General features: G+C 31.9%; 1 protein-coding gene across 2 annotated transcripts in view; it reads right to left on the reverse strand.

The window, feature by feature from the left end:
• Positions 1–25,749, reverse strand: part of LOC149418039 (transmembrane protein 135-like) — a 64,809-nt gene that overhangs the window by 7,951 nt on the left and 31,109 nt on the right. For both annotated transcript variants that reach the window (XM_089639625.1, XM_089639624.1), the window contains exons 2-5: positions 20,890–21,020; positions 14,682–14,808; positions 13,145–13,296; positions 5,639–5,762 (exon numbers count right to left, since the gene is read on the reverse strand). In XM_089639625.1, the coding sequence (XP_089495751.1) occupies positions 5,639–5,762; positions 13,145–13,296; positions 14,682–14,808; positions 20,890–21,020 (534 nt within the window). The remainder of the gene's footprint in view (positions 1–5,638; positions 5,763–13,144; positions 13,297–14,681; positions 14,809–20,889; positions 21,021–25,749) is intronic.

Below are 25,749 nucleotides of genomic sequence, written 5' to 3' on the forward strand. Positions count from 1 at the left end.
AAAATAAATGCCATTTTATGAAAATATAATAAATAATATATGTAACCTGCCACCCATTGATATTAGTCAGTCTATCTGTGCAGATAGATACAATAGCGCATGTTGCTTTGACATCCAACAGATTTGTTTTTTTTAAAATCATTTTTGTCCAACAGATGGCGTTGTTTTTTAAAAAATCATGTTTTTATACCTGTCACAGGTGACGAGAAGCGTATTCGAATGTAACTTTGTGTCAAAAAGTGTTTTTAGTATTAGGAGTTTATTTTTATTTTAAGGAATGGCAACCTTAAAAAAAGGAATTATTGGAGGGAAATTATTTTGAATGAGAAAAAGTTAGAGATGGTGGCCTAGGCTAGGTTGTGTTGTTGAGAAATTATTTAATTTGAGGATAAACAAAATGGATGGAAAATTTACCAGAAAATTCATATTATAATCAAAGAATTCGAAAAATACTGTAGGTAAATGTGTGCTCAAATAAAGCAGTTTTTGACAGCATAGCCCCACATCAATATCATTATCTTTTAATATTATCATGTAAACAGAGTGCTTTTTATAAGCAACTAAACTGTTATCAAAAACAGGTATACTCGTACATATCGACTGATATAAAATAATAACTGATTTTGACAGCTGTAAGTAGAAAACTGATTGATTTTGTAATAATCAACAGGCTTATAAAATTTCATTATGTATACATACAACATATTGTGATTTACTGAAAAGTCTATATTACATTGTATACATACAACATATTGTTGTTTACTGAAAAGCCTATATTACATTTTATTCTGCAGGGAAAATCCTCAAACTATACTTAACACATTATTTCAGAACATATCATTTATACCTTATTGAAGAAGAAGATAATACTAATAAATGTAAACGAAACATGAAACAGAACAAGACACAGAAAGATAAAAAGATAACGGTCACAACTAGGAATTGAACCCAGGATCTCTTGTCTTACCGGTCTTGGGACAGTCAAAATAAGTTAACAATAAATAGATATTCCTGAATATTTATAGTTAAGGCGATGCCATACGTAGTAATGCAAAATCGTGTGTTTTAGGTTTGAAAATTTGGTCGTTTAGAAATGTTTCAGATGCTTTAATTAAATACTGCGAGTAGAATACATCTTGGCCTTTGAAATAATCGAGTATTTTTTAGATAAGTCTTTTTATAAGCCCAGAAAAAAATAATGTATAAGGCCTATGAAAACTGCTTAGTTCAAAATCTTCTACTTACGAACCCATTTTCGGTTTTGATTTTATTGTATAATGTGGCAAATTAAGTCATATATTTATGCCTGTACATCTACAAAATAAAATAAAAGGCACTTTTTGGCCATGTTTTTTTCTTGCGTAAATCAAAACAGGCGCACGGTGTTAAGCGGGAATTTAAACCTTATCGCCATCTACGTAAGGGTTGTTATTGATAGCGGCTCATTTTAAAGTATTACACGACGTAGTGCATCGCCTTAAGTTCATTTAAAAAAAAAATAATTGTAAGTAAAGTATGTAAAAAGTGTAAGGCGATGCACTTCGGCGTGTAACATTTGCTATTGAGCGAAATCACACACTCCTAACGCAAATGGCAATAAGGTTGAAATTCACACTGAACACCAGCCGCTTGTATTGATATATGCAAAAAAAAAAACGTCGCCAAAATACATGTATTATTTTATTTGGTGAATTTTGAGCATAAATATTAAAATGTTTTCCGATAATAAAATAACTTAATTTTCCACATATATAATAACTGAAAAAGGCTTCATAAGAAGGAGATTTCGCAATTATTATAGGCATGACACTTTAATTTTTTTAGGCTTGTAAAAAGATTTATCCAAAAAATGGTTTATTATTTATTTATTTATTTAGAATTTACGGCACAAGTGCCATTTACATAAAAAGTTTTTATTTTATTTTTTTACATACACATAGTGCAGTATTAAATTTTGATGAGAAAAAATAAAGAATTAAATTTAGTTAAAAAATAACAAATAAAATAACAGTAAAGAAAGAAGCAATAACATAAGCCTGTTATGTAGTGACCTCATTAAAATAAGTGGCGTTAAAATGTGTTATTAGTGCAGCTTTATACTTTACAAGGGGAATATTAAGAGTATCTGCGTTTTTAGCATAACAGTTCCCAAGTGTGAGCAGTCTATTTATAACTGAGTTATATCCTGAGACTGTGGTATAATTGTCACAATAATACATACTAGAGGACCTTTATCTAATGGTAGGTACATGAAATTGAATCAACATTAATATGTCAGGGCTATCCAACTGATAATTTATAATTTTGTATAAAAATATAAGATCAAAAATTTTTCTTCTATCACTTAACTTAAGCAATTTCAATGAATGTAATAAGAAATCATAATCTATTGTTTCTAAAGAATTCCAAGCCTAAAATTAATACACTTCAAAATTTGCGTTGGACTCTTTCAATGGTATTAATGTGATTATTAAAGACAGGTGACCAAATTGTAGAGTTGTATTCTAGAATACTTCTACGAGAGATGTGAACAGAATTTTTAAGAATGTGTTGATATTTTTAAAATCCTTGGAAATTCTTACTATAAAACCTAACATTTTCATAGCCCTGTTAGCGATGGAAGTTATGTGAGATACAAAGCAGAGTTTCTGATCAAACATTATGACTAGGTCAAGTATTTCGATTACAGAGATTAAGTCAACATTACACAATGAATAATTATGCATTATTGGGTGTTTGCTTTTGTGGAACCTCATAACTTGGCATTTGTTAATATTTAGTTGCAGTTTATTACTAGAACACCATTTGAAAAAGTTGTTATAGCAATGGCCGAGATGTGTTCTACCCGCAGAATTTAATTAAGGCATTTATAATATTTCGAAGCGTCCAAATTTTCAAACCATGATTACATGTATGAGTTTGCAGTGGTACCGGACTTGTGATCCATCAATGGACAAGCAAAACTTTCCATAGTAGAAGGAATTAAAATATTGTCAGGTTATTCATAACCCGGGAATGTTTGTCTTTCTTTAAAAACGGAAGGAAAATCTTATCAAGTGAAAGTACTCATCGTCATTTTACTGAACAAAAAATTGAAATGATCAAATCCACAGGTTTATGTTGTGCAAAAGATGCCAATCAGCTGTTTTGATGAAAATTGGTAAATAAATGTGTTTTCTGTGAATAAGCTCAAATAAAAATTATTTTGTAGCATTAAATAAAAGGCACATTACTTTTGGCGTGCATAATTTCGATTGTTTGCATTAAGCACAGGTAATTAAATAACATGTCAAACATAATCCTTTTATCGGCATTGTTATCAGAATTTATTACATAACAGAGCCAATAATGTACACACATACATAATATTAAAACAGATATTAAATTAATATCCACCGCAAAAAAACAGCACACAATAACCCCCACAACTAGAAATAATCGGGTCATATGAATAATATAACGACTGAGCCTTTGTTCCTTGTGTATAAGAAATATGTATATAGATTTCAGAATTTAACATTTTAACTATTTTATGAAAATACACTTTTGCAAGCTATGCTTTGACCGTTTGAGTGCCAAAAAAATTCATACAGTTGCTTGTAAATTGCCAGCAAAAAAACATTATTTTTTATGAAACTATGTATATATTTTTTTAAAACCCCATAAATTCTTTGAATTTTCAAGGATTTCGATGATTTTTTCGGTGTTTTATTAAAGAATATTGGTTTAGAATCACGCGGAGGAGGATCCTGAAGTCCAGGCGTTTCGAAAAAAATGAGAATTTTACGTACCGACGTACGCGCGAATCAGGACACGACTGACGCAATCGATGGAAAACGACGATCGGCAATCTTCGTTAAAACACGAATCGACGATTGGCACTCAAACGGTTAAAATATGAATACAAAATTATTTGTTTGCACCCATACATACGAAATATGAATATATACATATGCCCGTATAAAAAACTCAATTCTTTCAAGACAGGCATACAAATAATGTCTAGTCCAGTCAGGAACAAGGTTTTGATGAAGTTCACAACTTCTGCCACATCAATACAAAATATTACATCGGTAATGATGACAAAAATAATTACATAAAGTATTAATAAATAATAAAGGACATGTGGATTTTTCGACATGGAATTCGAATGACGAGCTGTTTTTTCTTATTTTTCTTAATTTCTTATCTTTTTATAAGAGTTTACTGCAAAAACTTAATTTAGAGAAAACCGTCATTGTGGGGGATAAAAGTTGCTATTTTCGCCAGTCGAGCGATGGCGTATTTACAAAAAAAAAAATGCCTTCAGCGATGGAGGGTTACGGGCATTTGGTTTTGAATTCACCCATGCTCATTCAAAATGTTATGCCTCCGAATATTAATACGAAAACTTATCAATTGCTTTCTGTAATTTAAAATCAACAAATCCACCCATATTTGTAAGTTTTATTAAAAAAATAATAAAAAATAAATTGTCAAAAACCGTCTACCTAAATTTAAGCAACAATGACTCAAGGCCAAGAGCAATGAAATCTAAATATGGGTAGGCATTGTTGTAAATCGTGATCTCATAGATACCCGTGTTAGAATGATTGACAACCCTTAACCACTCGGAACATTAGAACGTCAAAAGACGTAAATATGATAATAGCGGTCAAGACATTAGTACGTCTTTTCACATAAACGCGCGAGATTTTACAAAAATCGATTTATTTCCATCACTAGTATACGGATTGCCATGATTTAAAAAACAGAGTATCGATAATGAATAACGCTACGCGTCTGCATTCAAGAATATCTATGGAATTTCGAGGTGCATTATCTAAGTCGATTGGACTTGTCATCTTGTTCGTTCATAATTTATTGCGTTTTTAAATAATTTATTAAAAATATTTTAGTTTGGACGGTTAATATTTTGAGGTGACTAATAGTTTTTAATTATATTTCTTCAATATATAAAGTGTTATTTTTTTATGATACTCAGAAAATAGTACATTTTTCACAGCTTTGAAATAATGGTCAGCGATTTTTACATATTTTTGACGTTTTCAGAAAATGTATATTTAGAAACGCAAATATTTACGTATAACAAAACAATACGATAGTGAATTTCATAATCTTTCCAAAACATTTTTTAGAATGAGGCTACGTTTCCCAAAACGTGAGTTATGAAGCTTTTAACAAAACTCGTGAATAACACAAAAATTTTCGCGTTTTGACAGTTCGCAAAGGAACACAAAGTAAATAAAAGTCCTTTTCTGAGAGGTTAAGGCTAATTTGTTCGCTTTTTGGAACAACTCATACGGTCTCATAGAAATCGTTGTATCTCCCTTACTGTAGTGGTGAGAAATATGATCTAAAGGGTGTTAGAAAGAGAAAACACCACACTTTATATTCAAATATACATCACAAGAAGAACTTAACCACAGAAGAATTAAAATGTGCACCTTTATGAAACCAAGGGTTCCAAAAACAATTTGGAAAAAATTATAAAACTTGTGAATTTTTTATTAATTATTTTTATATAAGCGAGGTGACATTAACGTTAGTAATACATTTGTTTAATAACATGCGTGTGTTTTTATACAGTAATATAAGTTACAAAGAGGCCCGAGGAATTAATAAGATATAATATTACCTTTAAAATATAATCCCTGCAATTGCACGAGTGAGGGCAATATGTGGAGTCAGTATTTGAATCATTTCCTATGTACCCGGTATTTGGTGCAGGCTGCATTTTCACAGTAGGTGGTGTAAAGAACCTGCAAAGAAATACAACATACTCAAATTATAACTAAACAAATGTAACAGCCGTGCGACTGATCTCTAGTATGAAAGGGACGGCATGAGAGGGTGAGAAGAAAGGATTGTGAAAGAGGGTGAACGATTTTCCAATGCCTCTTCTTTATCACTTGTTAGTCGAGATAAAACATTATGAAATTTATAGTCTATTGACTATTATTCCAAAATCCCACTTCATTGTATAAAGATATATTAACCCTAGATAACTAATCGCTCTACTCGGCGAAATTCGAAATCACCTACTTCCCCCGCTCCCCGACCTTGACTCTTTCATTACCTTCCTAATTTGAGCAAACAGTGCAGCACGTGACGCGATTGCGGCCACACGCATGCTAAGACGTGCCCTATAACCATCTCGTCGTCCGATGAAAGTTTAGTTATAACAACAATTTTATTGTTAAGTTACGTACATTCATATATTCTTATACTTATTGTTAAAGTTGGCGAATCTTCTACAATAGAAGCTCCGGTTCCATCTACGTCAAACATGCTTAAAATTTGCTACCTGTGTCCATCCAAGGCTCGGAGGAAGACCAAACACCGTTGCACCAGATGTAGAAAGGCTATTTGTGGTCCACATAATGTTGACATGTGTGGTCACTGTGTAGACTGATATTTTGATATTAATTTGTACTTAAGGCGAAGCTTAATGCCAAATCACTATTTTGATTAATCTTTATAACGAATTGGTGTACATTATGAATACCAAAATATATGCTTTAGATAAATTGAAGGTTTTCTTATCGTTTCGCTTGAGTAAAATACAAATAAAAAAATAAATTACTCAATAAAAAATATAAATGTAAACTACTAAAAAATATTTTTTTTCAATAGAAATGTATGAACGCATAAAGGCAACAACTTAAAAAAAATACAGTATTATAGCTAAGATTATCTGTGACAGTTTCACTTGATTAACTTTTTTGCTTTCGTATAAAATTATTTACAAAATAAATAAAAACCAGTTTTGTGCTTAAAATCGAATGTTTCTAGACTCCTATGATTTAAGTTTTTCACGGCCAAAAGTATTTTTGTTATTTGTTTTTGGAGTGTTATGCCGTGTTGCGTTAACTCCTTCTTTAGCCAACGTTTCGGACAGCATTGCAGTGTCCATCATGGCTAAAGATGTTGGCTAAAGAAGGAGTTAGCGCAACACCCCAAAAACAAATAACAAAAATTTCGAGACTCCGTTTGTCAAGCAATTTTAGTGCCTATTACCTACGATATAAGGTATACCAAGAATATACACATTTTTGGCTTGTAGCTTCCTCTTAATTTGTTCATTATAAACCTTACTTTTGTGCCATGTAACAAGTTCCTATCTTAATTAAATATTTTTGATTTATTTCTAGTGTTTTATTGCGTAGTCCACTCGACGAAAGTGTAGTTACAATGAAACAATGAAAACAGTTTAGTTATCTAGCAGATAAGATAGTTATAAGCAGATAAGAGCACCTCTTACGGGTTCGGTTGGGTGAGAACCCCAAAGAAAGGAAACATTTTAGAAGGAGAACATTAACTCCAAATTTTTCTCAAATTTGGATAGACCAAGAAATTAATGGGATTCATAGACACTTGACTATAGATCAGAAACTTATGGGTTAGTGAGTCACATATTATTAAATATTCTAATTTCGGTTGTCGGTGCATGGGTGCGTGATTTAAAATTGAATTCCTGCGTAAAGCAAAAAAATATTCAACTTCAATGACCTTTTAACTTCTTGAACGCCAATGAAAAAATTTCACCGTGCGCACAGCTGGCGCCAGCTGATTCTATTCTCGTAATAAATTGCTAAAAAACCTATGTTTTTATAAATTTTACTGACTACCAGATAATGGATTATGGGTCTTCGATAGTTATAAGTATCAGAGTGATTATAAATACTAAACAAAACACCTGCCATTGTCCCAATTGCAGTTTGAATTGCACTATCGACCGCTTGGCCGCTAACAGTTCCACCCTCAGATAATATTTATTTACATTATCAGGCAGATAATGATATTGCGAGTTTTTTAGTTGTAGGCAGGGGGCCAATTGACCAACTGTCCCATCTAACGAAAAAATCTTTATACAAAAAAATCACACTAAAAAGTCAAGACCCGCCCCTGAATACAAGAAATAGTAACAATTAGTGTCAGCATTTAATACTATGACAAAATTATTTGCATGTCATTTTTGCCACATGGCTGAAATTTCAAAAGAACTTTGCATCATGATTTCGTACAATAACATTTGAAAGGTCAAATGTATTATAAATTAAATTATATTGTATTAAATTAAACATATTTTAATCTCATATTTATAGAACTGTTTGGTAAAGATAAGATTCATAAATACCCACTTTAATCTAAATACACACAATGTATAGTAAAAATAAATACTCAACAGATGAAGATCACTATCATCATCATTGGTTATTATTTGATTGATGAAGGTCTCACACAGCTACATCTACACTTTTGGCAGTGGGAGATTATATGTAATAAGACGTTATAACATGTGTTTGTCATAAAAATGACTTGAAATGAAAAAATGAATGCTTAAAAAAATATTTGGCCTCATGTGAAAATTCTCGATTTTAAACATGAATAATATATTTTTTTAATATAATATGGCATTATGAATCTAAACATTGGTATTGTTATCTATATAAATAAAAGGCAATGTTCATATGTGTGTGCCCTACAGACTCAAAAACTACTGGACTAATTTTGCTGAAAATTTCTAAGTTTTTTCTTATTGGTGCTAGAAGTGTTTAGAGAGGGGTTTGAATAGTAGAAGAAGTCGGGGACGCTAGAGGAAGACTTAACGCATTATCTCGGCACTGGAATGAGATACTGAGTCGAATAAAAGTCAATGTAATGTAGTTTTTTCAACAGTAACATTGTGGTATACAGTAGTGAATAGTAGAAAAAGTCGGGGACGTCAGAGGAAGACTTTTTAACTGCTTATATTATCTCTGCACTGGTATGAGATATGGAGTTGAATTAAAATCGATATAATGTAAAAATAATTGTGACCAAATTGCCTCCAAATATTTGATGAAAGATCACAAAGAAAATGTAAATAATGATTTTGTTAATTATTTCTCTGATAGTGTTTGCAATATGTTACATAAATGTAATTACAGGACAACTGGGTTTTTGAACCAGAGGAGACGCCTCAAAGTATGTACCTACCAAGGGCCAAAATTGCTGATATAGAAAGCATTGTAAGACAACTTAAAAACTCTTCACCTGGAATTGATAATATCAAAATGAGCGATATTAAAAAACACATATCTACCTTAGGTCCAATTATAACCCATTTTGTTAATAGAATCTTATTTGAGGCAAAAATTCCAGATGACTTAAAATGTAGTATCATCCGACCCATTTATAAAGGCGGTGATCACACTGTATTGGGTAATTATAGACCGATTAGTATTTTGCCATCGCTCGAAAAAATTCTTGAAAAATACATTCAGCTGAAATTGATTAAATATTTAGAAGATTTTTCTATTATTGATACAAATCAATACGGCTTCCAGAAAAAAAAGGGCACTGAAATGCTAATTCAGAAGTTTGCCAGCCTAATAAATAATGAATTAAATAGTAAAAATCATGTATTAGTCTTATTTATAGATTATTCTAAGGCATTTGACACTATTAATCATAAAAAATTATTGAAAATATTAGAAATCATAGGAATAAGAGGGAAACTTCTAAAACTCTTTGAAAATTACTTAAACAACCGATGCATGAAAATAAAACTTTTGAACACCTTAAGTAAACAAAGGAAAATATAAGCAGGCGTTCCTCAAGGTTCCATATTAGGCCCAATTTTATATATTATTTATGTGTCTTTTATTAAGTACATTTTTAAACATGTAAAACACTTTGTATATGCGGACGATACTGCATTGGTGATTTCTCGCAGTGATTTGCTATTATGTATTGAACTATTACAAAAAGATTACATTGAACTTTTGAAATGGTCTCACGACTCTGGTTTAATTATAAATGCCAAAAAAACTAAATTGATACATATTATATCACCTAATGCTAAGGCAAATATTATTACACCTGAAATAAAGACACACACTTCAAATTGCTTACATGTTGGTATTCCTGCAATATGTACATGTGAAAATATTGAACTGGTCACAGAGTATGTATATTTAGGTATTATTATTGATTGTTTTTTCAAATGGGACTTACAAATAAATAAAGTCTGTGAACGTCTGAGATCTATTGTTAATAGATTATATCAATTAAAATTCTATGTTCCAATACGTACACTTAGAATAATTTATTTACATATCACTAGCTGAATCTATTAATTATAAGGTATGGAATCACAGCTTGGGGACTTTCATGTAAAACAAATATAAACCATGTTCAATCAGTTCAAAATTCACTAGTTAAATTATTAGCTCATAAAAGTTTATACGAACAAAGGCGTAATGTTCCATACCTTTATCAGAATCTTAAAATTTTCTCAGTAAGATCAATTCCGTGGTATAAAATTATATTTCAGCATATGAATAGCCCTATATACATAAATAGACTGGACCACACTTACAATACTCGTTTTACGTTAAATGAAGGACTAATTGTACCCAAGCATTTAAACAAATATGGACAAAGAACACTGGACTACATGATACCTAGTTGCTTAAATATGTTACCTGCTGAAATAAAAAAATGTACAAATGTAAAAACAAATATTATGTTGAAAAATTGGCTTGCTGAAAGAAATAGTTTGTATTAGAGTCTAATACAAACTATTGGTAGATACTATCACTGTTGCGTATATGTTTTTATATTTTTAAAACAAATTGTTATTTTTTATTGTTATCACTGTTGTCATTAAGTAAAATAAGTTTTATCTTTTTTTAATATTTTTTATCCGAAAAGTTGCCATCGACAAACTACTGAAAAGTAGTTTATTGGAACTTTTCTGTTTTTTTCTGTATTTTATTTTATTATTTACTGTAATAATAATAATAATAATAATAATAATAATAATAATAATAATAATAATAAAATAATAATAATAATATATTGTCTTGCTTTCTTTAAATAAAAAAAAAATAAAAAAAAATTAAAAAATGTAGTTTTTAACAATAACAAAATGGTGTATAGTAGTGAATAGTATAAAAAGTTGAATTTAAGTCGATATAATGTAGTTTTTTAACAATAACAAAACGGTATATAGTGAATAGTATAAAAAGTCAAATTAAAGTTGATATAATGTAGTATTTTAACGATAACAAAATGGTAGTGAATAGAATAAAAAGTCGATATAATGTAGTTTTTTAACAATAACAAAATGGTGTATAGTAGTTAATAGAATAAAAAGTCGAATTAAAGTCGATATAATGAAGTTTTTTAACAATAACAAAATGGTGTATAGTGGTGAATAGTATAAAAATTCAAAGACAACCAATGAATCAAATACCTACTTAAATGTGGTAAAATGTGGGGTATGTGATGAATGTAGAAATAGGTGTTAGGAGAATCTGTGACGTGGATGTGAATGGTAGTAGAAGTTAAGGATGCCCGAAGAAGACATGGCATGATCAAGTGAAAAAAAAGACTAAACTTTCCAATTCTATATAATTATATTATTTCCACCTTAAAAATGCACCCCTCATGTACATAGAATTAACAACCTCAAAACTACTCTAAACCATTCACAACCCTGGGTAACTTCGGGTAACGTCAGCTAGTCTTGTAAGTATTTTAATTTATTTATATATTACAAATTTAACTCTTTTATAAATACGGTGACCGGATAAATCATCACAATGATAATTCATCACATCTTTAAAAGTTATATTAACCGGTCAGCAACGTAAGCAGATATACACGATAAAATAACGATAGCAGTCAAGTACAATAAGCGTGTTTACACGTCAACGCGTGTGTTTCCACAAAAATCGTCATAACTCCGTTATTCTTCTAGTGACATCCCTAAAACAAAAAGTAGAATATTCGTATTGAATGAAGCTTCACATCTCTATTCAAAGTTATCCATAGAAACCCGTAAAAAGACCTACTCAGTGGAAGCAAATTTTACCCGCCAAATCGTAAAACGACGCCAAGAAAGCCGTTTGACGTGCCGACCCGCCTCGCAAGTTTAATTATTTTTTTAAAAATATATTTTGTATGAAATGGTCAAAAAGTGAAGTGACAGAATTGTTTATTGTACATTTGTACGATGAAATAAGTGTTTTTTTTTTACATTATCCGTGATTTTAGTATCGTTTTTACATAAAACATTACAGGTGAGTCATTTTTACAATTTTTTCATGTTTCCATTCTAAATTTAAATATTTACAAATGTTAATATTTATTTATGATACAACAATTTGAAAGCCTATTTTGTAACCTTTCTAAAACAGTTTTTACTATTCGGCTCCGTTCAGTAATGTTTCATTTATAGAGCTTTGATTGTGAGGCGGTAATAACACAACGTTTTCGTGAAATTGACATTTCGGTAAAGACATCTTAGCTTCAAGTTCGCGAAAAGTCGGAGGGGTTAAGTCATGGAAAGTGATGAAACAAAAACTTTATTAACTGGGTTAAGTAGGTTAGGTTAAGTTAAACATTTATTTTTCATCGTTTTTAATGACTTTATATAACTTTTTAAAAGTGTGTTGAATTGTCACTGTGTTGAGTTATCATGGAACCTATAAATACATATCTGTACTTAAAATTTCGGAGTGTTAAATCGATTTTGAAAAAAAAGCACTACGCTACAGAAAAAAAAATATGCCGAAACTTATGAAACCTATGTATTTAATTTAAGTGTTTCGGGTGATTTTCCAGAATCATCCATTTATAATAATTTTCATTATTTGAGTACCGCAAAAGAGTCCCAACTGCTCCCAACCGTCGGGAGCCAGAGAGACTGTGGCATCCCTAATTGCAGTGCGTTGTGTAGCTGAAGGTAGTAGGGAGGGGAAGCAGATAGGGGGAGAGGAAGGTAGAGAAGTTCTGAAGAAATTCTGGCTGCAGAGTCTCCATCTTCTATCTTCGTGTCACCTGTTCCTTTACTTCGTTTTACTTAACTTAACTTCACTCTATTTTTGTAATATTTATATTTTCTGTAATACCTGCATCAACTGTAAAGCGCCCCTGAGGTGATATATCATAAAAGCGGCGCTATACAAATTATCCAATAATAAATAAATAAAAGTAGCAGGCTGTTCAGATCAAGAGGCCAAACACGGTTATAGTCATAAATATTTCAGAGAATGCCGGGATTTGAATCCGCAACCACTGGCTTGCTAGTCGAGAGTCTTACCCCTCCACCATGGGTAAAATAATAGGGTTTTGTAAAGGAGATATTTACCACAAAAGTGACAGTCTGTTTCCCTTCTCCATTTCTTGTCTCATGAGATAGAAGAGATAAGAACTACCGGCCATGAAAAGAAGTGTTTCTTTCAGTGGAGTCCTCTTCAGTAATCCTTTGTGCTCTAATGTCCTTACCCAGTACTCTAAAACCTGAAACAAATTTCAATAAATGTAAGAAAAAGAACAAAAAAGGTAGATAAATTACAATAAGGAATTGAGTGAAAAATATTATGGCTTAAAAAACACAATTCATATACTTAATTATTATTCATAGAATGAATAAGTCGTCATTTAGAACCGTAACAGACCTAAACGCCCCGCGATTGGTCGGCAGGTTCTGACAGGTCTTAAACCACTACCTCATGGGTCGGTCGGCATTAGAATGCAGACAATTTTGTGCCAAGTTGCGCTGTGTAGACTCGCACACGGGCTACCACTGCGATACACAAAATATTTCAAAAGAATTCATGTTTTTTTGGAAATCTTGTTAAATATTTAAATTGGGATTTGTTGATTTCATACCGACCGGAGTGGGATTACCGAGAAACCGACAAAACCGAGGTACTTATAACATCAAGCTTACCCCATCAAATTTAGATCATTTTGGTGGGCTTAAATTATTTTAACTATGAAATCGACATTTGTAAAAAATATATTTGTACTGGTATTTATGTTAGAAGGTGATTTTTCATAATTTTTTTTTTATATTGACGGAAATCCTATTAGGCTCCCAAAGACTTTCCCCGACTTTTCAGAAATAAAATCAAAAGAATGATATAATGAATGATTTTTAAATTCCATGTTTTTGCATGAAAAACAAATAAAAACAATTGTAAATAATCATTATTTTCATAAGTCGCGTTGGTGAACTATCGCTTTGACGAGTCTTTTTGCAAAAAAGTTGTAATTTTAGAATAAAAAATTTAAAGTTATGGACGAAAATTCAATAAAAGTTAACCCCAAGGGCGCTTAATTTATTTAACCTATAACTTATCACTTATTACAACTAATAACTTACAGCTTAGATTTATGACTAGTCACTTATAACTAAGTACTGAGACTTATAACTAGTGACTTACATATAAGGCCATTCGTACACGGAGATACTTACAAGCGACTCGAGTTTTGTGCGTGTAACATACGCACTGTTCGTGAGTATCTGCCATACTATTTTGCTAGTGTTCGTACACGACGCGGCGCATTGAATACGGGCTTGACGTCAGTTGCACGCTACTGACAGTGCTGGTAGCACACTACGCGAGTTACTTTCTCATCTACTACTCGATTAACAGAAATGATGTCCGAACATGAATTGTTAAATTTGTTCAGGAGATGGGAAAATACCCATGTTTATATGACTATAATTTACTGGAATATGTTAGAAAGGATTTAGCGGAGAAAGCGAGGATTGAGGTTGAAAAAAAAGCCCATTTGACATCATTCTCATGCAGTTTATTGATGGCGACGAATGTCCTAGAATGAACGTCTATTTCAGTAGGTATAGATTAAAAAAGAAATCAAAGAGAGTTACTTACTAAATTAAAGAATGTATCTACGACTAGATATCTTCTGTGGGGAGGTTCACAGAAGATGCCCGCTCCTCCCAGGAAACATGGCAGGAACACAGTTGTATAGTAGTGAAATTTACTGAACATCAATTTCCTGAAAACAAACATACAATCAAATTAATACAAAATTTATTTATATAAATATATTTATTATAATTTAAATCACATATGTATATGTATAATACGTTGGGCACAAAAGGTACTATGGTACTAAACTCCACAACCAAATCCCACTCCCATTCAAAACTCAGAAAAATAACATAACATCTAAATCTCAAATAAAACGCTGGATACAAAACAAAGAGAGGTCAGAAATAGAAAATATACTGATACCAAATACAGACTGAACACAAAACCATTCAACTGCATTAAAAACCACCATGTAATATATTTATAATTATTTCAGAAAAAAACATAGCATAATATGTTACATTGTATCCACACTGCAAAATTTTAATAATATGTAAATAAAATCCTCAGCACGGGAGATCCCAGTGAAGATAAAATTATCTATATTTGTAACAAAAAAAGGAAAATAATAAAACATTTATTATCATTATAGTATACTGTGCTACGTAGCCGAAATCGTCACCACGACTTGTTCAAGATACCACACAACGTAACAGATGTTCTAGCACAGCATAGCACGACAAGAGGAATATATTTAATTAATTTTAATATCTTGACAATATGGGGAAAATAATATTTTCAAAAATTCGCTGCGGTATTGAAATTATAATGAATGCCTTACAAAACAAAAAAAAATCATGCAAGAGGTTAATTTAATTTAAAAAAATGTTACACCGCAAAAGAGCGCATGTTAAGACAGGGGAACTGTATTTCCACTCGGTTGGGCAGCGTTGTGAGGGGATATAAGGTAGGAGCTGTAAACAATGAATTTAATAATACGGGTCTTGAAGAGGCCCTTATGTATGAAAGAGGAAAAACAGGCAGCACGTTATTAGTCACTATTATAGTTTTTGAAGGATAAATAATGTTGATTAACAATTACGAAATAGAAGTAGTAATTGATTCCCCATGAGCAAAAAATGCATGACACAGTATTATCATTAATAAATTGTTTATATCTATTTAGCATGTTATGTTAGTATAATGTTGAGCTTTACTTAACAATGAACACGAACCTGTTCTAAATTACAACAATGCAAATAGTGCAACAAGATTGCAACCAAGGTAATGTGCAGTAATGATTAATGAATAGAATGAAAACGCACCCGGGAACAATGCGGCGATATACATTTTTTATTGTGGTGATAGGTACTTAATTAAATTCGTCATTTTAACAAAAATAACTCGAAATTTGCCATATGCGTTTTTCATATTTTTTCAGGAGATTTAATGGTACGTATTGTTAAATTAACAAGTAATATTATACAATAAAAATATTTATTTCCGTTACGTGGATTTGGCAAGCTTGAATAGCCATAATATAGAACGCAGCGTGAGTGGTTTATTTATGAACGCAGCTAACTTCATGTCGAAATCATCGCGTAGGTATTGTCATCATATTTCGATTTGGTAAAAAAAACGTAGTTAGGTCCGCCTTTTTTGCTCCAAACTACCAAAAAGTCACTTAGTAGCAAAATTTCAGCTTTTTGCCGTTTTTCTTTGTTCTTCCCAGAAAATAATGTGAATTTCGCCTAAAAATAATTTCAGGTCCCCGGTAATTTATTAATGACAAACATATGACAACAAATTGAATAGTAATTTTGGATATGCTACCAAAGCAAACTAACTAATCATAACGCTAGAAATGGCATTGGCCATGTTTGGTGACCAGATCTGAACAACATAGGAATTTCCCAATCATCATCCCCCTCATTCCCCCTTCCCCTCCCCACTCTATCCTCCCAACATACCCTAATTAGGGATGCCATTGTCCCACCGGCTTCGGGCAGTTGGGACTCTTATGCGTTGTATCTACTTATAAAAATAAAAATAAGGCCGGATTTTAATGTGGGATTTTCCGCTAACCGGTCAACTGCTCTAAACTCTAAAACAACCGAGCTATACAGCATATATTTAAAAAAATGATATACACATATCGATACTAATTTTGTATTTTAAGATATTATTTTTTCTTTTCGCTAGTACAAAATTGTATATTTAACTAAAGCTTCTGACAGGATTTCAATCTTAACACTTTTTTCCTTTTATAAAATAATATGTTCTATAATTAAACAATGTAATATGAAATTATGATATGAACTAAATTTGTCAATTTGACTGGCCCAAAACAGGATCCATTCGTAGTTGGCTAGTCAAAGTTTCCGCATATGTTTTATTGTATAATTTTATGTGAAATATATTTATTTTATTTTATTTATTTATTAGCACACTTTTATTTTTATTATACTTTTATAGTGACGTATTGCCCATCTCACTAGGTGTGGAACGCCTGTGTTGAGATGGCAATTTACATAGTGGTTGATAATAACATAAAATCAGTATTTTTTGTTTTTTTTTCTTTAAATTATACAATTCAAGAATGAATGTAGACAGTGGAAACGAAGCAATAATAATTTTTAGTAATTAATTAAAAAAGTTTCTGTTTGACCAAAAGGGGTATTATACATATATACACAGTAGACACAATTTTTAGTATGTTATGAAATAGTTCAATGTATATTTTTATTGGAGGTAATCAATGATTTTATTTTTAAACAAAGTTTTGATTTGTGTATTTCTAATGTCAATAGGTAGGGAATTGAATAGCTTAATAGCATTGTATTTGAACCTTTTATGTCCATAAGAAGTTTGACAAACTGGGATGTTAACAGATTTTACATGTGAATATCTCAAGGCTCTAGTGCTTATTCGTTCTTCATACATATGGGTATTTTTAAATTGATGAAGCAGGATATTTTTTGAATATAATTTTTTCAGGTTTGGAACATTAAGGACGGGTTGTTTCGGAGAATTTGAACAATTCATCAAATTTCAACGTTCATTTACGGGTTCTGTGAAAGTCCTATTCAAGTTCTTTTATTATATGATTATAGGCTAGTTGCTTGACGAAACTGAAATAATAACAGAACTTGAAAAAATCTTTCACAGAACTTGAAAAATAACTTTGAAATTTGAAGAATTGTTCAAATTCTCCGAAACAACCCGTCCTTAGTGTCTTAAAAATAAAATCAGTATTTGTTCTTAATGGGACTTTTAGAATAACCTTCAGGATTATTTTTTGAATCTTTGCTAATGGCTCCAGGCAAGTATGTGTGGCACTACGCCAACTGACAATACCATATTCAAGAGATGATTGAACAAGAGCACAGTAAACTTGTTTCAGTTGTTTTTTATTTAAAATATCCCGAACATTTTTAAAGAAATAGATGAGTTTCCTCAGTTTTGTCGTTAGGTTTGCAACATGTACATTCCATTTAAGAAGATCGTCTATTTGAATACCAAGATATTTAATAGTATCAACTCTACTTATAGAAGGACAAGTACATGGGGTTATTACGGGGTTGCAGCTGTGCACTTTGAGGCTTTGTTGCGACGGTATGAGCTTATTTGATATTCGAAATGTTAAATAATTTGTTTTGTCTGTATTCAAGGTTAGTATGTGAGCATCAAGCCAATTTTTAACAATACGAATGCCATTTTCTGCTATAATGGCCTAGTCTCTAATAGATTTTTATATTTATATACATATATATTTTTTCATATTTCCGACTTTATGTCCGGGTTAAATCTTCCCCACAGGAAAAATTAAACCCTTCCATACACTTTTCCACAAATGATCATCTAGTCAATCCACATTATGCAAGTGCATTATATAAGCATAATAAATACAAAACAATACAAGAACAACACGTCAAATCACCAGAGATCAAATTGGAAAATAATTCACCGACTCCAGATATTTTCATATCAGAGGGTTCGGCTCGGTAGAACTTCTAATTGGACCTACAAATCCTACTGATCCCTCAATAGAAATATTTAAAAAAATCTTTTGTAATCCTACATGTATTATTATTATGTTGATTGTGATTTTAATTTACAATTTTCTAACTTCCCAATAATTGATTTTGAGTTGCATATTCTAAATTACATTAGAATCTCATTTTTTCGTTCTTCGTCAACCTTTTGGGATCAAATTTGGCCATAGCCTTTTCTTAAAAACCTATTTTATTCAGTTTTCAAATACTTAACAGATCTTGGTTCTCTTTAAGCCATTAGCACATCTCATTTGTAGGCGACGTCTGTTTCTCTACCCCAACCAAGGGCACCATCGTATGATGCTTGAATTTTACTTATCACCTGTTAGCCTTGCCCACTACAATCCCACTCGAGTTTGCTGATTGCATAGAGCTACAATTAGAGGCGCTACTATCTTGTCGAAACTTGTTCCACTATTAGAACGCGATAAGCGGTGCGCATAGACCGAATTCGGTAATATTAGTTAGAGCGTTGGTAGAGTTGGAGGCCAGTTGGATGTAAAAAATCGGAACCTATTTTTTCGCTTCATTTATCATCTAAATATAATACATCAATGGCTGATTGTGACAATAATGTCAGCTATCTTTGATAGTAAAATACAATAGACCAATATCACATTTGTTTGTCCCATCGTAAACTTTACGAACCTATTATAACGGCAAAGTTCAGATCCTATTATTTTCCTATATTGAACAAAGGCTTCAACTCGCCTGAAACGGCTTTTGTTAGTCTCATCTCTCATTCTCTGAAAATCCATCAATATAATGGTATTTCACCTCGCATATAAAGGCCTAGTCTCTAATGACCTTGACATCCTTGGTGGAAAGAGAGAATTATGGCGTTCAAAACCAGACAAAGTGCATAAATTATGAAAATTGCTCAAATGCCCAATTTCGATGTTACCAATGTGACTGAGCGATATTTTCGCTTAGTGGTACAATTTTACAATTTAAGGGGAACGGCTGCACGGCTCTTTTCGTACAAAACTTAAGGCGAAGCTTAATGCTAAATCACTATTTTGATTAATGTTTGTAACGAATTTGTGTACATTATGAATACCAAAAAATATGCTTTAGATAAATTGAAGGTTTTCCTATCGTTTCGCTTGAGTAGAATTCAAATAAAAAAATAAATTACCCAATAAAAAATATAAATGTAAACTAACAAAAAATTTTTTTTTTCAATAGAAATGTATGAACGCGTAAATAAAAAAAACTTTAAAAAATACAGTATTACAGCTAAGATTATCTGTAACAGTTTCACTTGATCAACTTTTTTGCTTTCTTACAAAATTATTTACAAAATAAATAAAAACCAGTATTCTGCTTGAAATCGAACGTTTCTAGACTCCGTCAAGCGATTTTAATGCCTATTACCTACAATATAAAGTATACTAATAATATACACATTTTTAGCTTGTAGCTTCCTCTTAAAGTTGGATTTGAGGCAAAATACCCAATCAAACCGATTTTTTTTAAATCCAAAGTATAACAAACTAGCTGACGTATACCGGGTGTTGTCTTTAGGAGATAGACATATACCTTCGCGGACTTTCCTGTAGGCCTTTTTAAGATATACATGTCCATTGTCCGTAGAACATTATTTTGATGTAATAAGGTTTAGCCAGCGTTAGCAATGTAAGCGCACGAAATTATATTTTAATTACAAAACAACGATTTTTATCTACTTTCTGTATATATAATATGCATGAATTATATTTACAAACCTTCCGGAAGAAATTCTCTAAATGATAGTGAAAACCATATAAAATTCCGTTGCTAGTTTAGAAGAACTAAGCGCACAATAAGACAGACGCGGAAAGCGACTTTATTTTATACTATTTAGAGATTTAACAAGCCATAAAAATTACAATAATGTCCCTATCGAATTGCGCTGTATAATCGACAATCAGAAAAAAAATTAAACAATAAAAAAAAACTTAGGTACATTTTAATTTATGTACCAATCAAAGAAAGAATCGTGGCTTCCTTATCAAGCAAGTATTTTCTGATAAGGACTATTTTCATAATCAAGAATGCCCTTAAATGTAATATTTTGTAAAATATATGTGTAAAATGAATTCGTATTTATATTATAATAAAAAATAATGAAACTAATTTCTGCGGTGAATTTTTAGATTAACAAAATCATTTTCAGTTAAACTAATAAATCTAAAAATGCATAAAAGTTTAACTGATAAACTTCTTACCTTAATATACAGTTAAATGTGACGAAGGATGTTCCCACAAGGAAGCCAAAGGCTCCGGACATCATGTAGGACTTGCCCTGCTTGGCAAGGTATTTCTTATTTATCTTCTTTCCTTTTAATATTATTTGTATCTGGAACAAACACAAAAACCATATTTACTTTGGTTCAATATCGTATATCTAGTGTAAAACTGTCATAAACGGCATTTTTGTTTCTTCATATTTGGGGTCAGTAGAATCGTTTCAATCTTTCCTTATACTCAAAATATTGGATTTTTAATTTTTTTTTCGTTAAATTGACAATGTAAATTAATTCTAAACGGCAAACCAAGAAATATTGTAAGATAATATATTATATTTATGCTATGCACGTAGCACAGTTTTACATTCAGTTCCAAAAATAGAAGACATCTACAAAAAAGACTCAATATTACAAATATTTTTATGTGAAACCGCACAAGAGTCCCGACTGTTCCCAACCGTCTGAAGCCAGTGGGAATACGGCATCCCCAATTGGGGTATGTTGTGAGGCTGAAGGTAGTGGGAGGGGAATGAGATGAGGAAGAGTAAGGTGGGGAAGTACCTGGCTATTCAGATCTGGTCACCAAACACGATTTGAGCCTTTCAAGCGACGTTTCAATCCTGAATGCTGGTTTTACACCAGGGCGATACTGAGATTATCTTCCACTCTGGAACGTGCCGCAAATACACTATATGTTATTTTTGATTAATAATTTGTGAAATAACACAAATTAATCCAAAAAAATACTTGCGCTCGCCGGGATCCGAACCCGCGACCTCCAGCTTGCTAGTTGAGAGCCTTACCCCTCGACCACGGGGGTCGTCGAAAATATTCAAAGATAACACATGAAAAAAAAAATTCATTAAGACGTAAATATAATATCAAAACTCATGTATTTTCTGCACAAAAATTAAATACATTTACAAGTAGATAAAGCATTTTAATGGTCTTCCTGTAGAAAAAAAATTTATTATATTTAGGAAAAAAACAATCCTTATACATATTTTTTTAATTATTTGTACACTACTTTGTTAGGCCATCATTTATTTTTGTAACAATATTATTATTATTATTTTAAAACAGCTGACGTGTACCCGGAGTTGATGGGGGTTAATCCTTAGGAGATACACACATACCATCGCAGACTTTTCTGTAGGCCTTTTTAAGATTGGATTGAAAGCCCCATGGGGTGGTTCAACTAACCCCACCTATGAGGCAAGTTGAACCATTTCTCCTTCTGCGTGAAAATTAAAATATCTTGCATAGGGTCAACGTATTATATTATTTCACGAATAAAATTATATAGCCAAGTAATGAAACTATCTTAATAAATTGAAAAAAAAACAAAAAATATCTATAAGAGTTTCGAGTCTGGGGTCAAATTAGCAAAATCATGTTCAACTAGCCCCGCCTTACCCTATTCAATTAATAAATAATTTTAGTTCACAAAAATTCAAATGTGTAATAGTTTGTTAAATAATAATCTTAGTTCGTGGGCTTGGGATCACAGGGGTCAAGCATCACTTCAAAACTGGTGTTTTGAGTTAAGGTTGGTTTCGGTAAGCTCGATTTCATAATCATACAGGGTTTTCCAATAAGAGGTGTTATTTTGATATTCAATCGAAAAAAAACATTGGTTTCGTTGCTTGTGTGGCACGTAGCGCCGTCTTGTTGAAAGTAAACGTTGTCCAGATCAATACCATCCAATTCCGTCCATAAAAAATCATTAATCATCTAATCCATTCACCGTAACTTGCTCCAGCCTCATTTTCGAAAAAGTAAGGTCCAATGACTCCGCCGGACCATAAACCGCACCAAACAGTCACACGAGGAGAGAGAGGCTTTTCAACAATAACTCTTGGATTTTCCGAGCCCCAGATGCGACAATTTTGCTTGTTGACGAAGCCACCGAGGTGGAAATGGGCCTCATCACTCAAGATGATTTGCGTTTGATTCACTCAAGTGAATTTTAATAATTTCAATGCGTTGTTGAAGCTTGTATCGTTCCATTTTTATTAATGGCGTAGTTTCTACTACTTGTCAAATGTCAAAAAATGACAGCTTCAAAAGTAACATCTACCGAAATAGTGGGCTATTCAAAATAACACCTCTTATTGGAAAACCCTGTATTTATTAGTGACACGAAGCTCTGTCTTGTACAGCCGTTTACGAGATACAGTTGAGTATATCAGTAAGGCGGTGACCGGATAACTCATCAAAATGACAATTCAACACACTTATAAAAAGTGTTATAAAGTCATTAAAAGTGATGAAACAAAAATTAGGTTAAATATGTTACATGTGTAACATCACTTTTCATAACTTTATAACACTTTTTATAGGTGTGTTGAATTGTCATTTTGACGAGTTATCATGGAACCCGGTTGAGCATATGAGCATTGCAATCTTTATTTGCGTTTATCTCAAAATTATATTTTTGTAGATAGGCCTCTGTGTTCCTAAACCCCCAAGTTGTAAGTTAAAATTAAAACATAATTCAATGTTAATTTATTACTATCACGTCATAATTCTCAATACGCATCATCATGACCTTGTTAAAAAGAGTATTTGAACTTGAGAAATCATGAATTAAATAAACGTTGTTCAAAGTTCACAGTATTCGCAGTTAAATCTGAACTTTTTTTCATATTTACCAAGTGGCCTTCCAATGTGTATGATATTTACACAATAATCGTTACCTAAAAAAAAATTAATTATATAGTATTTCAACGTCTTTATGCAGGCGATGTGACGCAATATAGTATATTACAAAAAATGAAGAATTTACATACGCCAACTTAGTCACCAGCGATATCGAAATATTGAGTAGGTGGCTGAAATATGCAATCGTAAAAAGTGACGGTTCCATCCTAATTCAACACAGTGACTATTCAACACATCTTTAAAAAGTGATATAAAGTCATTAAAAACGATGAAAAAAAAAATTAACCTAACCTACTTAACCCAGTTAATAATTTTTTTGTTTCATCACTTTCCATGACTTTATATAACTTTTTAAAGATGTGACGAATTATCATTTTGATGATTTATCCGGTCACTAAAGCGACGATCTATTTGTCTGTGGCGGGCGGGCGGGGGTGTTAGTTAGATTTTAAACAAATCTATAGTTTCATTCTTAGATTAATAAAGTTTTGCACACTTGACCTTCAAAACAAGAGTAACTTCAATTTGAGAGGCGGGTATGGGTACCGCCGCCCCGGGAACCATTTATTGCCCGACTCTCATACTTAGCACCTTCCCAGAATTTCCTATCCTTTCTTTCCTTAAAAAAGACCCTCCACATAGCACATCCCAAAATATGGCATAAGCCATATCTTGCCACCTTTTTCATCCAATCCCAGAAAACACTTCATCGCAAATAGAGTAGCAGTAGATGCATTAAACAAACTTTCACAGCACGTCATCGATTCTACTAGTGTGAGTGGTTTATTTATGCTACTAGTATAAACCAATTTCAAGCCCGATTGGATTCTTATTTTGAGAGAAGAAATGATTAACTTATTTTAGATTTAAAACAATTCAATTACTGTAAAACTTATTTTGATATCATACAGGGTGTATCGGCAAGTACCCGACAAACTTTAACCAGCTATTCCTTAGCACATTTGGAGTAAAAAATGTTATGAGCGCTTTGCTGTCCGGTAATATTTTTTTTCCATTAAAAACAAAAAATAAATAAAAAATCCACACTCCGTCACTGTCATTGGAATTGTTTCTCGTGACAACAGCTGCTATTAGCAAGTGTGTCAAAAAGTGTCGTACACACTAAATAATAATAGTTAAAAATGAGACGAATGGTGCCGTGCCATTTCGTTGTGATTGAAAAAGCGCGCCAACGTAGGTACGTACGTACATTATTCAACGAACCTCGAACAAAATATTGCCAAACGGGGTTTCAAACTTTGACAAAGGATAAAACATTGGTGACATGTGGTGAAAAAATTAATAATAATTTTTTTATTAAAAAAAATATTACCAGACAGCAAAGTGCACATAACATTTTTTACTCCAAATGTGCCAAGGAATAGCTGGTTAAAGTTTGTCGGGTACGTGCCGATACACCCTGTATATATTATGAGCGCATCAGCAGAATGCTGACTGCTCATTAAATAATATTGATGTATCATAGTGAATATTTGACGTCAGAATAAATCTCATAATGTCCATGATGTGAAAATGGTTTGTCAAATAAATACAATTTAATTCAATTTTCCATTATTGCTGTGCTTTGACATGATGAAGAATATCGTTACCCGAGCGATTAAATTGTAGCGATATCCCAACAATTCAAGTACGTTTAAAATATTTTTTAATCGAAAACTTAAAAATAGTTTTGGAGTGGTTTTCACGATTGGTTTCCACCAACAATATTAGGTATAAATTCGAATATCATAGACATGGAAAAAGATACTCCAGAAAAAAACATAAAATTGACTAACGAATTCAAATTAAAGTAAGAATGCTTGCCACGACAGGTTTACTGTCGTTAGAATCAATGCGTTTTTATTGCGTGAATCAATTAGAGGTACTTCGAGAAAATTCATACAGAATTGACCACTGATTACGAAGTTCAAACGTCAATGTTAAAATACGTCTTGCTTTTGTGAGCCACCTTTATAACTCGGTATAATTTTTTTTTTTAAACATACAACAAACGATGTTGCACTCCCATGAGTTATCAAACTCATTAAGGGATCGCCAATTGGTAGTTTTGAAATAGAAGAGTAAAAAAATTAAAAAAAGAGTTTTGTACAGAAAAATTAGACCCAACCCAACCCAATGTGCAGACAATGTAAGAAGAAAACATTTCACAGAAGC

Source organism: Hesperophylax consimilis, chromosome 14 (assembly GCF_061612785.1).
Source record: "Hesperophylax consimilis isolate HC1 chromosome 14, BYU_Hcon_1.0, whole genome shotgun sequence".
In the NCBI taxonomy this organism is placed as follows: Eukaryota; Metazoa; Arthropoda; class Insecta; order Trichoptera; family Limnephilidae; genus Hesperophylax; species Hesperophylax consimilis.